Source organism: Salmo trutta, chromosome 23 (genome assembly GCF_901001165.1).
Source record: "Salmo trutta chromosome 23, fSalTru1.1, whole genome shotgun sequence".
Classification (NCBI taxonomy): domain Eukaryota; kingdom Metazoa; phylum Chordata; class Actinopteri; order Salmoniformes; family Salmonidae; genus Salmo; species Salmo trutta.
Window position 1 is genome coordinate 11,067,740 of NC_042979.1, and position 15,542 is coordinate 11,083,281.

At 45.1% G+C, this 15,542-nt stretch overlaps 1 protein-coding gene across 2 annotated transcripts in view; it reads right to left on the bottom strand.

Moving 5' to 3' along the window:
• Positions 1-15,542, bottom strand: part of rai14 (retinoic acid induced 14) — a 43,803-nt gene that overhangs the window by 3,953 nt on the left and 24,308 nt on the right. The window contains exons 6-15 of one of the 2 annotated variants that reach the window (XM_029708907.1): positions 10,996-11,053; positions 10,065-10,135; positions 5,411-5,517; positions 4,936-5,123; positions 4,253-4,290; positions 3,444-3,530; positions 2,639-2,728; positions 2,306-2,449; positions 1,881-1,982; positions 186-1,709 (exon numbers count right to left, since the gene is read on the bottom strand). In XM_029708907.1, the coding sequence (XP_029564767.1) occupies positions 186-1,709; positions 1,881-1,982; positions 2,306-2,449; positions 2,639-2,728; positions 3,444-3,530; positions 4,253-4,290; positions 4,936-5,123; positions 5,411-5,517; positions 10,065-10,135; positions 10,996-11,053 (2,409 nt within the window). The remainder of the gene's footprint in view (positions 1-185; positions 1,710-1,880; positions 1,983-2,305; positions 2,450-2,638; positions 2,729-3,443; positions 3,531-4,252; positions 4,291-4,935; positions 5,124-5,410; positions 5,518-10,064; positions 10,136-10,995; positions 11,054-15,542) is intronic. The other variant, XM_029708908.1, reaches the window with a different exon arrangement.

Sequence of the window (15,542 nt, forward strand, 5' to 3'; positions counted from 1 at the left end):
GGTTTTAGATGAAACTGATTGTCTATCATGGCCATAACAAAACAAAACGTAACGAGGAAGCAAAATAGAGGGATAGCTTTCTAAACTCAAAGTATTTCCTTTGCCAAACCAGGGAAATTTGCTATATCATTACTGGTGAACATTGTACTAAACACTCTACCAACAGAAAGCTGTAACTTACAAACCTTCTTATTCTTCTCTCTCTCTGAGCTGACGTGTCCCTCCACCAGCTTCTTCAGCTGAGCTATGGCATCCTGGGCCCCTCTGAGCTTGGTGCTCAGAGTGTGGTTCTCCTTCTCCCTGCTGACTGCCAGCTCCTGCAGGGCCTCCCTCTTGCTCCTCCCCTCCTTCAGCTCCTGCCACGCTGCAGCCGCCTCCAGAGCCACCTCATCCTGCTTCCTCAGGGCCCCCTGGAGGAGCTGCGTCAGGTGGCCCACCTCAGTCTCCAGACCCCCTCTCATCTGCTCGTGCTCCAGCCGTGATATAGAGTCGTCCGGTGTGTGGTCCTTCTCCACGGTCAGTCTGTTCTGTAGGGCGTCCACCTGCAGGGCCCTCTGGGACAGCTGCTGTCTCAGAGCGTCTGCCTGGTCCTCCAGGTCCTTGATGGCGCTGCCCAGAGAGGACACCACCTGGGTGTGGTCAGCTAACGCCACTGACCCCTGGGCCAGAGCATCAGCCTCCTGCTTCAGGAGGGCGATCTCCTCCAGAGAGGCTGAGTACTTGCTCTGTGTGTCGGCTAACGATGCCTGCAGCTCCTCCACTCTGCTCCTCAGCATGTCCTGCTCTTTGACTGGGGAGAATACAGGGCTGCCAGGCTTAGACTTGACAGCCCGGGTCTCCTCCAGCTGGTTCCTGGTGGAGCTCAGTTCACTCTTGGCCTCGCTGTAGGACTTGGAGAGCTCCAGCAGGCGGCGCTGCAGCCCATCAATCACACTCCCCAGCTCACCCTTCATCTCCTCAAAGTCATTAGCTGCAGCCTCCACAGGGACCGTCCCCCTCAGGGCCTCCTGCAGCATCCTGATTTCCTCCTGTGCCTCCTTGTACCGGTCCACCAGCAAGCTCTTATCGTGATCAGAGCTGTGGTCTGCTGCCTTCAGCCTGGCCTCCAGCTCCCTGATCCGGCCTACATCCCTCTCCCTCTGCTGCCCTGACTGGGCCAGCTGGTACCTCAGGTCTTTCACTTCCTGCTCCAGAGAGCTTCTCAGTCTCAGGAGCTCCTGCTCTGCCAATTCCCTTCCTCCACCACCTCCTCTTTCAATCTGTGCCCTGAGGGCCAGCACCTCCTCTCTGGCCTCCTGGTGTTTCTCCTGTGTCTCCGTCAGCTTGGCCTGGAGCTCTGCTAGACTCTCAAGCAGCACCTTTCCCTTCCTTCCCGTCTCCTCATCCTGCTCAGGTATGAACCTGGCATGGAGCGTGCGGTTCTCCTTCTGCGTCTCCTGTAGTTTGGACTGGATGCTCCCTAGGGTCTCCCTCAGCAGCCTGATCTCCTCCTCGCCTCCCTCCTTACCCTCTTCTTCCTCCTGTCTCAGGGAGGTGCTGCTGAGCTCCAGGGCGGACCCTTCAGACATGTCCTCCTCGGTCCCCTGAGGCTGGAGCAGGGCCTCGCTGGGGGACTCGTGGGTGGTGTGGTAGGAGGCGTTAGAGTTCATACTATCTGGACGGGACGAGTCCTCATGGCCCCCCTCACCTCCCTGGGGAGACGGACGCTTCTAGAGGGAGATGGAGAGATGAGATTGAGGAAAAATAAGTAAACACGGTTTAGTCGATTATTAGGATCTTAATGGATATTTCTTATGTAGAGTGACGAATTATAGTAAACAAAACACAGGTATTACTATTGACGCTCTTGGAATGACGAGTTGTTTCGTTTGACAGCTTACCTTGAGTATCTGGGCTAACTGCTGGTTCTCCAGAGACAAAGCAGTAATCTTTGCTTGTAGGGCCACTACTAGAGCTGAGTCTACCTTCCCACAGTCCTCTGCCTGTATCAACACAATTATACAGTTAACCTGCAATGGTTTAGACTACCAGGGAATATGTTAAATTCTTGGGGCATCTCATGAGACTTCCATAACCTTCCATTAGTACATGTAGTAATATAGTCAACAGTGTGGGGTTTTGAGCTACAGCAGGACAGTGCCCTGGAGCAGACTGGATTCTCTACCTGAACATCCCCAGCCATTAAAAACACAGCTGTATAAATGGGTTCCAGAGAGATAGAAAGGGGACAGAGAATGCTAGAGGCCTGGGATCAAAGCAGCGCAGGCAAGTGATATTAAAGGCCTGCGCTGTAGCTGTAACTCGCCTTGGGCCCCGGCCCCGTCTGGCTCATAGTCACAGTCTGGTCCACAATCTGCTTCAGATCCTCAATGGTCTCCAGCAGCATGCACTTCTCCCCCTGTAGCTTCTCCACCTCCTCCCTCAGAGACACGCTCTGCAACTCCTCCTCCTGGGACAGGGAGGGGATGGGGACGAGAGAGAGCGAGCAGCGAGCAAAACCAACATAAACAAAAATATCGACACAGAACAAAAACATGACGGGCAACAACCAAGATGATACTTTAGAGAAAAGAGCTGTTCTTTTAAATGAGAGCCCTGTAATGACTTCTAAGAAATTCTTGAGTGTAAGTGCATGTACCTTATAATTAAATACTTTCGATCCAAAACTTTTACTGGAGACCGGAGTTTCATTTGGGGTCATGTACGCGGGAGAGTTGGGGCTAGACATCTAGAAAGTTTGGAAACATAAAACATGAATTACATTTCTCAGTGTTTACTCCTGCGTCCAGAACGAGACATTTCAGTTACAGTACTTCATCAATAGTCAATACATACAATTACACTGAGACAGACAGAATAACAATCCCAATGCACTGAATACAAAGAGGCCTTGAATGAAAGCAGTAGACAAGCAGGGTGAGGGTCCAAAACATTTAAGGACAACACTGGGAATCCAAACAGATAAAGGTAAACACATATTAGAACTTTTACTGAAGACTGGAGTTTCAATTGGGGTCATGTATGCAAGAGTGTAAGGACTAGGCATCTAGAAAGTTTGAAAACATAAAATATGAATTACATTTCTTAAGTGTTTTGCTCTATAGACACAGTAATTACTACTGGGAATTCAAACAGACACATACGAGGTAAACACATATTATAACATTCAAGAACTTCATTCAGAGTAAAAGTAAAGCGTTACCCGACACAAACAGGGCTAAGGATCAATCAAAAGGGAAGCAGACACATAGATAGCCACACAGGCGGGAAATGAACAGACCGAAAACAGACTGACAGGCAGACTGACTGACAGGCAGACTGACTGACTGACAGGCAGACTGACTGAGAGGCAGACTGACTGACTGAGAGGCAGACTGACTGACTGAGACAGGCAGACTGACTGAGACAGGCAGACTGACTGATAGAGAGAGACATGCCTTTACCTGCACAGGACTTATGGGAGGTGGAGGTGCTTTTCGTTTTTTGGGAGTTGTGCTTGGATCGCCACCTAACCTAGCCACTTGATCATGCTGAGGTGTGAGTGAAGGAGTGGGAAGAAAGAAGAACAAAAACAGAAGAACGATCCCGCAGTGTTTAGTAAGGTTAGCTAGTGAAAAAGAAGAATCAAACATTTGGAGAACTTGTAATCAAAGAGAAGGTATTTATCCAGGAGTACCAAGGGCTTGGAGATTGCTCTGTTTAGCTAAGGTGTTAGATTCATGCTCATACATGGTCCTGTTTTGGGGCGGCAGGTAGCCTAGTGGTTAGAGCGTTGGGCCAGTAACCGAAAGGTTGCTGGATCGAATCCCCGAGCTGACGAGGTAAAAATCTGTTGTTCTACCCCTGAACAAGGCAGTTAACCCCTGGTAGGCCGTCATTGTAAATAAGAATTTGTTCTTAACTGACTTGCCTAGTTAAATAAAGGTTAATTGAAATACAAAAAAATAAAATACATGCTGCTTGAAGTGCATTTCAAAACAGGTTTCATTATGTAAAAAAAACATAAGGTTTAAAAAGAAAGCTATCAATCTCATTCAAGATTAGATTAGGTTGTTTAATGATGATACTGTGGCAAGAGGTTGGTTTTGACTGTTTAATGTGTATTATTCCTTCTGATTAGACTAATAAGTGTGATTTATCACGTTCATATCAAGTGAATGTGTGTAGGGTCAATGAGCAGGACAACTGGTTGCAGTTGTGAAGTTCGGAAGAAGATAGAAAGATTGCAGAAGCTGAAGTACCGGTAACTTACCTGAGGAGTTTGGGGGGACTTTGGGGATTTCGGGGTGTCTGTGAATGAGGACAGAAGGGGAAAAAAAACATTCATGGGACAGCCTGAAGATGGCAGTATTGGGACAATTCTGCTTAACAGGCAAACTGAAAAGTTGCATTTCAAAGCTTGACCACAAAGAGGTCAATGATGTATCTGGGTAGGTTATGGAGAAAAGGAAAGAAAAGCCCAATGTTCGTCTAGTCAAAACATATTTCTTTCTATAAATGTATGCAATGCTTCACGTTACAACCAACAGCTATTAACATCCGAAATCTTGAATTGAATAACTTCCATACACCTCAAAACAATTAAGCCTTTAGGAGTTTGCTAGAGCAGTGACTCCCAACTCCAGTCCTCCAGTACCCCCAACAGCACACATTTGTGATGTAGCCCCGGACAAAAACACATGATTCAACTCACTGAGGGCTTGATGACTAGTTGGCACGGTGGAACATGTGTGCTTGTCCGGGGCTACAACAAAAATGTGTATTGTTGAGGGCACTGGAGGACTGGAGTTGGGAAACGCTCTGCTTGAATTTCATAACTTCCACACACCTCAAATAGATTTGAAGGGAAATTAAGCCTGAAGAAGTCTGCTAGAGTCTCTGGTCAACTGCCTCACACAAGGCATGATCCAGTAATGAAAACAGTATCTATCTCACCTGAGTCGGAGTGGGCCTTGTGCAGCGCCGCAGTGAGGACGGCCTTGACTTCACTGCTGCCAGACATTTTGGCGTGGTGCAGGACGTCGTGACCCAAAGAGTCCACAGCCTGGAGGTCAGCTCCTCTCTGGACCAGAACCTCCACTACAGACACACTGCTGCTCTCACTGGCCAGCATCACCGCTGTCCTGTATCACACAGTCAGAAATACTATCGTCATTGTCGTCGTCACAATACTCATCATTAACGTCATCATCCTCCTTCTCACCATCATCAGCCTCACCATCATCATCATCATCCTCACCATCATTCTCACCATCCGCACCATCATCCTCACCATCATAATCTTCACCATCATCATCATCCTCACCATCAAGGCATTATAATATAACGTGCTTGTAGACAACCCTGTAATGATGAGATGAAGTTATGAAGTGGAAGGCACGTGTGATCTGCCAGGTGAGTCCTCCCCTACCTGCCGTTCTTATCACACGCGTTGACGTCGGCTCCCCAGTCCAGGAGGCTGCCGCACACCTCCGCCTGGGCATGTCTGGCGGACAGCAGCAGGGGGCTGAGGCCATCCTGCAGGACCCACACATCATAGTTCACTCACAGTAACAGTATCCTGTGTAGACGGTCTGTTCAGATGCCTTGATCATAGCAGGTGAACACAGAAGCACACATACTGTACCGAACTGACATACTGACGTTCACATACTGTACTGTTAAAGGATCCACAACCTTGTTTCTCGGGAAAGGAAGAAGTGGGAGAAGTGATTGGAATGTAAGCGCTACAGTACATATTCAGCTGCTGTACACTAGAAGCATTGTTTGGTCTGCTGCAATGAAAACATACCAGACACATAGCACAGAGAAAAACCAGCTGTTTCGCTCATGTAGTCTATGACCACAATGCAATTCCTAAGACGACAATTGGAGCTTTGATGAGTGGTAACAGGCTGGGCTACATCCTTCAGCATCCTGCTAAAATAAAAGCACGACTTTATAGCTCCAACCTCCACTCAAACAAACCAGAGCATAGGCCTTTTATTATATTATTTTGGCATGCGGAGTTAGCCATTCTCCCCCACAGCTCAGAGAGGGAAAAAGAGAAACTTTACTCTACCCCCCCCTCTCTCTCACACACACGCGCACACACACAGACCCCTTCGTACACCCCTCCACACACAGCGTTCTCCGTCCCATGCACAGACAGTCCTCCTTATCAAATAATGTACACAACACAGCCAGCCACCCACATATGTTCCACATATTTTCTAGATTCCTTTCCTTATATCCTTTCTTTCCCAGGGTTTGGCTTGTCTTAATAATAAGGTTTAGGAAACTGACACCTCGTCAAAAGCAGAGGCAGGCAATATCTACATGCGCAGTCTGTCTGCTTCACAGGACATTACACACACTGCACTGGGCGTCGACTCTTAACACAATCAGGAGGATTTACACACTTTCTGTCTCACTGGTAGATGGAACATTTCTCAAAAATCACATATTATCCCTGCAAGCTCTCGGAAAACACGTCCTGGACCAACCATAAAAAGTGAAATACTGATGGCTGACGCTAAACTTCATACAGATGTGGGACCTTAGATTGAGCCAGTCTCCTACAGCAGGTAAATAATCCTGCAACAAAAGGAAATATGAATTATTATGTGGATTATAAATCATGGACATTTTTGTAGCGGTTGATACATTTTTCACAAGGGAAAATCAAGTCAGAAATTTCTAAGTGGAAATTACAAACTTTGGAAGCCCTTTTAAACCTCGAATTCACAACAAATGTTTTATTTCCTGTGTTGCAGGAAATTCTCCTGCAAATGTCTGACTTGATTTTCCCTTGTGAAAAATGTATCAGCAGGAAATTCTCCTGCAACGCGGTGATCAAATTAAGATACTACATCTGTACCTTCAAAATCAACTTCAAAGTAACTTAATTACGTCTAACTTCTACCATACACTAAAACCAGGAGCCAGTTTAAAAAGCATTTCACCATTAGCAACATACAATACACTGTCCCCAGAGATACACGTCACATACAATAACAAGTAGGTTGAGTGATTTCTCTGGTGATATTTACATTTCCAAGACCTTGTCTAGACACTGACTACTAGCTCTGTCAAGGTGGTGAGGCTCCTGACAGCCAGGTGTGAGAAAACTGACAGTGACAGCTCTTATTCACCAAGAATGAACTTGGATAATTCTCTTGTGTATAAAATGGAACCTTCCGAGCTGTTTAACATTCGACGTTCAGCCCACACTCTGGACAGTTAGACCATATTATTTGTCACTGGGGTGATTTCTGGTATATAACATGGGAATCTTTTCAGACCATACTGGACAGTTTTAGTTAGTGTGTGTATGTCTATACAGGTATAGGATCTTAATTTGATAATCCTGTTGCAGGAGAGCTTTCCAGCAATGCATGAAATGCAAAACGTGTAGACTATTTGAGGTTTAAAAAGGCTTCTGACTTGATTTTCTCTTACAAAAATGTATCAACCGCTACGGAAATGTGAATTTATTATAATCCACATAATAATTCACATTTCCTGTTGCTGCAGGATTATTTTCCTGGTGTAGCAAACTGGCTCAAATTAAGAGAGAACAGATCAACCTTGGTAGGAAAGAGGAATGAACACTAGCCATTGAGTGTAGGTGTGACAAATACACCATTTGACACATGAGGAATGTAAATGGGGTTCAGAGATGTGTCAGAGTTGACTGGGAATGTGTCAGACTTGCTTAGTGTAAAACGAACACACACCGCAAAGGGCAAAGCTATTATGTGGGTTTCTAAGGGCCTTACTTCATGTATTTACCAGCTGAAAGGCCTAACTTTGGTCTTGAAAACAGAACAAGACAAAAGTCCTGCTTTCCTCATCTCTGGCAGACAAAGCCCTGGCAGGCGCAGAGTGTGAATGTTTTCCAGAGTGTGATGTTTTCATACCACTCACAGTCTGGGGGGAAACAAGGGGATGAGAAATACGTGGACTGATCCTCATGCCTAAATAAAGCTACAGTATGGCATCTGTGGGTTAGGCCAGCAGAGCAGAGGCTGGCTGCCAGGGCCCAGGAGGCTAATGTAACAATCTAACATTAAAACCATGTGTAATCTCAGCACTCAGCACGGTGCACCACAGAACGCTGTGGCTAAGGCTAGTCTGGCCCGACACACAGAGATGGGGAGGGTTAACCATGAAGGAGTGCCCAGGGTCCTAGCAAAGCCACATTGTTACAGCAATAATGTGTCCCACTGGCTACAGTTTCCCTTATTTCTACTCCGTTCGCTCCTGCATTTGAGAGGCCTGCGTGACTACAGTAAGTACCTCATCACCATCCTGTAATGGTATTGACATAGTTCTGTCTCTGTGTGTTTTATCGGTGTGTTGACATGAACATGGATTACAGCCAACCACACGGTAAACATTCACCCCTCCGCGACTGTGAATGGTTCAAAAACCGCCAATCCTAGGAATTCTCTCTTTGTTACATCATTTTGGCAGTATTTACAGTATTTAAAGAAGATATATAGGCATGTGGCACGTCAAGTATTAACAAGTTGGCATGTTTTTCCCAGCCCTTTCTGTTAGAAGAGAAGATGAATTAGATCCAGATGTGAGAGAGACCAGGATCCAGGTTCACCCTTCACTGTGAACCTAGGCGATAGTGGTGTTGACCTACAGTAACACGGAGTAAGAGCAGGCGTTAGCAACAGCTCATCCCACTGAATGTGAAACGCAGCCAAATGAGGTACTTTGGCTTGACGTGTGCGCTGCTGATGACTGTCTCCATCACCTCCTAGTGAGGTCATACTCCGTGAACTTAACAAAACCTCTCAACAAGGATACATACCGCAGCTGACTGCCTCCCGCACCCGACTGTTTCTGAACAGCAGGCTCTGCCCACACACAGCTAAAGTACCGCCGTTCAGATGGCATCAAAGCCCATTTGGATCGGATGGATAGCACTCCACCATTAGCCGCGATTGTGTCAGAGAGACTTTGATTGCCGCAATAGCTCTCTAACAGAAACACAACATAGTTATCTTGTGTGTTTATTATCTGGAGGATACAGACAGGATGACAGGCTCACAGTAATGAAGACGTGTCAACCAGGGTTTGAGTGGGGTGAGAAAGCGACTCCCTCCCTGGCCCTCCAAGGCGCCCAGTTCCTTGGAGTGTATCAGCGTTCCGTGCTATTTCAGGATGACGGAGAGTTGAGGAGAAGCCACAGCTGGATTGGAGAGGGTTGATATCTAACACTGCAGCACAGCTCTTTTTTCTAATACTTCCCCCATCAAAAGCGAACGTCTTTGATTGTGCCAAATTGATTCATTTGTTAACAAAAGAGTATCGTAATTCCTATCTTGTTTTATGTATCACTTTCTCTCATGCGGGCCAGCTGATGACAAATGCTCTATGTCAGCGTTATAGACTTGGCAAAAGTACAAGGAAATGCAGGATTTGAGAAACGTTTCAAACAATTAAGTATGAGGACAGCGGATGTAACTCAAACCCTCACTAAAGGAAGAGTATGCTTCTCTACGGCAGAGTTGAATCAGAGGTTCATAGGGATTTCTATATGAGGGTGAGTGTGTGCTGGGAGTGGGTTTGTCAGTGAATCTGGCGGGAGGGAGACATCTTGTACAGCAGGGATGTGGCATCACGCCTCCCAAAGAGGAGGAGGAAAAACAACACCGAGCTGAAAGAAACCACAGACATGTAAAATGTCTCCATTGGAGACCACAAGCCCAACTACCACGACACAAATACACAATGTATGCCTCTCACACACAGCGAACCCCCAACACACACACACACACACACACACACACAAACCGTTAACGCCACAATAACACACCATCAACTCCACAAACACACACTTGCATGCACACACAGTCAGTCAGGGGATGTTAATTTGCTTGTCATTGTTTGAGGCACAGCAGAGCCAGTACAGTGGGACTACTCCATGCAGCATTTATGCGGAAGAGCCTTCTCTCAACCCACAGGGTAGTAATAATACTTCAGGCCTGGATATTTCTTTAGTTGAAGACGATACAAACAACTTGAATGAGAAAACTGCACTGTATCTGATCGAATGGCATACGTACCGTGTCTTTGATGTTTACCGGACACTTGTGCTCACATAAGGTTTGGACAATCCCAATGCTTCCACTGGCAGCTGAGGGAGAAAAATAAGAGAAATGGATTGATAAGCCCAAAATGCCCTGCCTACCATTGAGTTATAAACGGCACGAATACAAAACGCCACGGCAGGTTATTGACTAACTTTGAGAGCCATGTCAAAGCTCTCCCCACAGGCCCCCGGCATGACTCTTCCTATAGCAGCTTGCTCCCTGAATAGAACCCTACTGTGTCCAACATGGTGCAATTATCTTGCAGTCACCCATAGATGGACGTTGGAACCCTGGAGAAAAAAAACCTGTCAGTAGAGTCTCTTACTATGCAATTGACATGACTCTTTTTACTGTAGTCTTTGATCCAAGACCCCGCCCCCCAGATAAAAGCATCCTCTGCTGGCCAAAGCCTCTCTAAATGTATATGTTCTTTAGTAAAGTATGGTTCACCCCAGGCAATGAAACATTCCTGTCATATACTGCATAAGAAAACACCCGAGGTATTGTCTGGTCTTATAGCCGCGGCCGCTTCTGTAATCATCAGCAGGACTTTTAGCTGAGGTACAGCATTGATATGGACGATGTCAAGGATGAGTACAGGACCATGACTGAAAGAGGGGAATTGAGATCAGGTGCTTAGAGGATAGGCTATTTGCTGCTCTGCACCTAAGAAGAGGAATCATCAAGCCATTTTATCCTTCTAGGTTTGATGGTCTCAAGTAATACAAATAGATCTCAATCGATTTCTGATGAACACCACCATTTCAGTGTGAATCTTCAATGCCTAAGTTACAATTTTCCCAGAGCTGATGCCTAGGGAAGTCCTATAGACATAAAGTGTCATACGTTCATGTAGGCATTATAGAGGCCTTCTGCATACAAGTTATTTCCAACCAAATCTTACCTGCGTGATGAAGGGCTGTCTTCCCTGAGCTGTCCAGAGCATCCAACACACATTTACTCTGTTGGGAAAACACAGGCTTAGGTCAACATCTATATTACCATATTATTTTTCCATCACTGTTATGTTTGTCTTGAAAAATTGGTCTGAGCCTTAAAAAGGGGAACCACGGCAAATTTTGGAAATTTGTCCAAGCGCCTAAAGCTCTCCGGCTTAGTGTTGGACTGTCTGTCTAAGTGTGCACCTCTCTCACTCAGGGAGAGCGAGGTAGAGCTAGAGCAACAGCTACATCACAAGGTTATGCGCCCCTCACTGAGCGCTAGATAGAACTTTGTGGAATACAGAAAATATACGGGGAAAGAAAATGTACGTTCCGTCACAGTAAACATACTAAATCTGGGAAGACCAATCGATTGTGCGATGCAACATAAACATTGTATATGATACATCTGGGTCACGGGTTCACAATTTGACCTTTTCTGAGATCTCTGCCAAGCAAGCAGCAGCCCGTGAGGGCTTACTGCACGTGCAACAACACACGCACGAGAGAACTCCTCATAAAACACAACACTGTCACCGTCAGTTTTCAAAATACATCCGTCTTTACCACATCACCCAACACGCCTTTTATTATAGTCCTATAGTCACAAGCCATTTCTTTCGATGGCTTTCTCTTTAGCCTAAACCAAGCAGAGTCCCATGAGCAACACAACACACAAACTTAAGCACTCGAGAAGTATATACTAAAGCAAAATTCACCCACGTTTTAGATAAGAAAATATCCGCATACCTTATGGGGTAGCTAATTCTAGCCTAGTTTGGAGACAGAGATACTGAAAGTTTATGAAGACAAAAGCCAAGCGGACACGTGGAATGATTTTATTTGAATGGATGGTTGACATGACAAAAAGGTATGAGGATATGTTCTTATCGAAAAGGTGGGTAAAATGTTGGCTTCAGTATACATTTCTCGCGCACTAAAGTTGAGTGTGTTGTTTTGTCGCACACGCATTTTCTGCTTGGTTTAGGCTACAGAGAAAGGGATTGAAAGAGAAATGGTCTGAAAATAGGACTATAATAAAAGGCGTGTTATGATAAGGAAATCAGCCAATTCAAATACATTTATTAGGCCCTAATCTATGGATTTCACATGACTGGGCAGGAGCTCAGCCACTGGGGAGCCAGGCCCAGCCAATCAGAATGAGTTTCCCCCCAAGACAGAAATACTCAGTTTCATCAGCTGTTCTCAGTCAATCCCACTTGTGAAGAAGCCGGATGTGGAGATCCTGGACTGGCGTGGTTACACGTGGTCTGCGGTTGTGAGGCCAGTTGGAGGTACTGCCAAATTTTCTAAAATAAAGTTGGAGGCGGCTTATGGTAGAGAAATTAACATTCAATTCTCTGGCAACAGCTCTGGTGGACATTTCTGCAGTCAGCATGCCAATTGCACACTCCTTCAAAACTTGAGACATCTGTGGTATTGTGTTGTGACAAACCTGCACATTTTAGATTGGCCTTTTATTATCCCCAGCAAAAGGTGCACCTGTGTAATGATCATGCTATTTAATTTAGCTTCTTGATATGCCACACCTGTCAGGTGGATGGATTATCTTGGCAAAGGAGAAATGCTCAGTAACATATTTGTGCACAAAATTTGAGAGAAATATACTTTTGGTGCGTGTAAACATTTTCGGGGATCTTTTTTTTCAGCTCGTGAAACTTGGGACCAACACTTTACATGTTGTGTTTATATTTTTGTTCAGTATATTTTGAAAACGGTCAGCGACAGTGTTTAACATTTTAAAACCCAATTCTTAAAAACAAACAAATGTTAAAGGGACAAAAATGTCTGACAAACTTTGACGGATGTTATTTTATAAGATGGTTGCCAAATTGTGTCAGCAATTTGGCATGTTTATGAGAAGTTCCCTCGTGCGTGTGTTGTTGCACGTGCAGTAAGCCCACTGTTGGCTGCTGTTTCCTGCTTGCTTGGCTGAGATCTCAGAAAAAGGTCAAATTGTGAACCTGTGACCACAAAGTTCTACCGAGCGCTCAGTGAGGGGCACATAACCTTGTGACGTAGCTCTCACTCTAGCTCTACCTCGCTCTCCCTGAGTGAAAGAGGTGCACACTTTGACAGACAGTCCCACACTAAGCCGGAGAGCATTAGGCACCGTTGTAAGCCATTTTTTAGACACATTTTCATTTGGAATTAATGGGAGTGCCCTTTGCATCCGGTTTCCGACAGTGTGTCAAGACAATCTGTATGGGCAACTGTGTAGAAAATGGTCTCAATCTCACGGAGACACATAAAATGAACCCACTGAAAATAGTTCCTTCAGTTGTTGATAGGCTACGTATCGATCACAAAAACAGCTTTAGTACCGAATTGCTACACTGAAGCTTTGAATTCAGCTGGTACAAAACAAATATATAAGAAGGACTGATATTAGCATTAAGTAGATGATGTATATACAGACATTCACAGCAGAGTTCATTTTGGTAGCTATTTTAGATTTAGTTTTAGTCTTCGTCACATTTTAGTCATTTCATCCATTGTTAGTTTCAGTTATCAGTCAACTAAAACTCTTTTAGTCTAGTTGTAGTCATAGCCATTTTAGTCACATAATAGTCAGTGTATGTTTTTCTTCTATTAAATAATTAATATTTAGGCTACCTCCAACTTCCATCATGTGCACATTCAGATAGTAAGTGTAGTTGGACAAGGCTATCTCCTCATATATCTTAGCTGGCAACATTGATATTGTGGCAGAGTGTAACCAAAGGCAGCCATAATTAATCATACAGTGCATTCGGAAAGTATTCAGACCCCTTGACTCCCCCCCCCCCCCCCCATTTTGTTACGTTACAGCCTTATTCTAAAATGGATAAAATACAAAATAAATCCCCAATCTACACACAATAAAACAACCTTTCTGAATTTTTTGCAAATTTATAATAAATAAAAAACAGAAATACCTTATTTACATAAGTATTCAGACCCTTTGCTATGAGATTCGAAATTGAGGTCAGGTGCATCCTGTTTCCAACTTGATTGGAGTCGACCTGTGGTAATTTCAATTGCTTGGACATGGTTTGGAAAGGCACACACTTGTCTATATAAGGTCCCAAAGTTGACAGTGCATGTCAGAGCAGAAACCAAGCCATAAGGTTGAAGGAATTGTGTCGAGGAACAGATGTGGGGAAGGGTACCAAAAAGATCCTGCAGCATTGAAGGTCCCCAAGAACACAGTGGCCTCCATCATTCTTAAATGGAACAAGTTTGGAACCACCAAGACAGGGGAGAAGGGCCTTGGTCAGGGAGGTGACCAAGAACCCAGTGGTCACTCTGACAGAGCTCCGGAGTTCCTCTGTGGAGATGGGAGAACCTTCCAGAAGGACAACCATCTCTGCAGCACTCCACCAATCAGGCCTTTATGGTAGAGTGGCCAGGCGAAAGCAACTCCTCAGTAAAAGGCACATGACAGCCCGCTTGGAGTTTGCCAAAAGGCAACTAAAGGACTAAGACCATGAGAAACAAGATTCTCTGTTCTGATGAACTCAAGATTGAACTCTTTGGCCTGAATGCCAAGCTTCACATCTGGAAGAAACCTGGAACCATCCCCATGGTGAAGCACGGTGGTGGCAGCATCATGCTGTGGGGATGTTTTTCAGTGGCAGGGACTGGGAGACTAGTCAGGATCGAGGGAAAGATGAACAGAGCAAAGTACAGAGAGATCCTTGATGAAAACTTACTCCAGAGTGCTCAGGACCTCAGACTGGGGCGAAGGTTCCCCTTCCAACAGGCCAACGGCCCTAAGCACACAGCCAAGGCAACTTCATCACAAGTCTCTGAATATCCTTGAGTGCCCCAGCCAGAGCCCGGACTTGAACCCGATCAAACATCCCTGGAGAGACCTGAAAAAAGCTGTGCAGTGACGCTCCCCATCCAACCTGACAGAGCTTGAGAGAATCTGCAGAGAAGAATGGGAAAAACTCCACAAATACAGGTGTGCCAAGCTTGTAGCATCATATCCAAGAAGACTTGAAGCTGTAATCGCTGACGAAGGTGCTTCAACAAAGGGTTGAGTAAAGGGTCTGAATACTTATGTAAATTTGCAAACATTTCTAAAAACGCTTTGTCATTATGGGGTATTGTATGTAGATTGATGAGGGGGAAAAAACGATTTAATCCATTTTAGAATAAGGCTGTAACGTAACAAAATGTTGAAAAAGTCAAGGGGTCTGAATACTTTCCGAATGCCTTGGCTACAGGTTAAACAATTTCCAGCTCAGATTTTCTCCCCATCATGGGCTCCTGAGTGGCGCAGCGGTCTAAGCTTTTCCTTGAAAATGGGAGAATTTGAGCTTTACAAAAATGACAGAAGTATTACTGCACTCCTAATATTCAACAAATATCATTCGTTTTTCACTATAGGAAAAAAGCAAACTCAAATAGCATTTGCGGACCATGGTGTAAAAGCGGCAACACAGATTAGAGAAAAACAGAGCACATGAGAAAATAGAGCTTCTGATGTAATCAAGGCAAA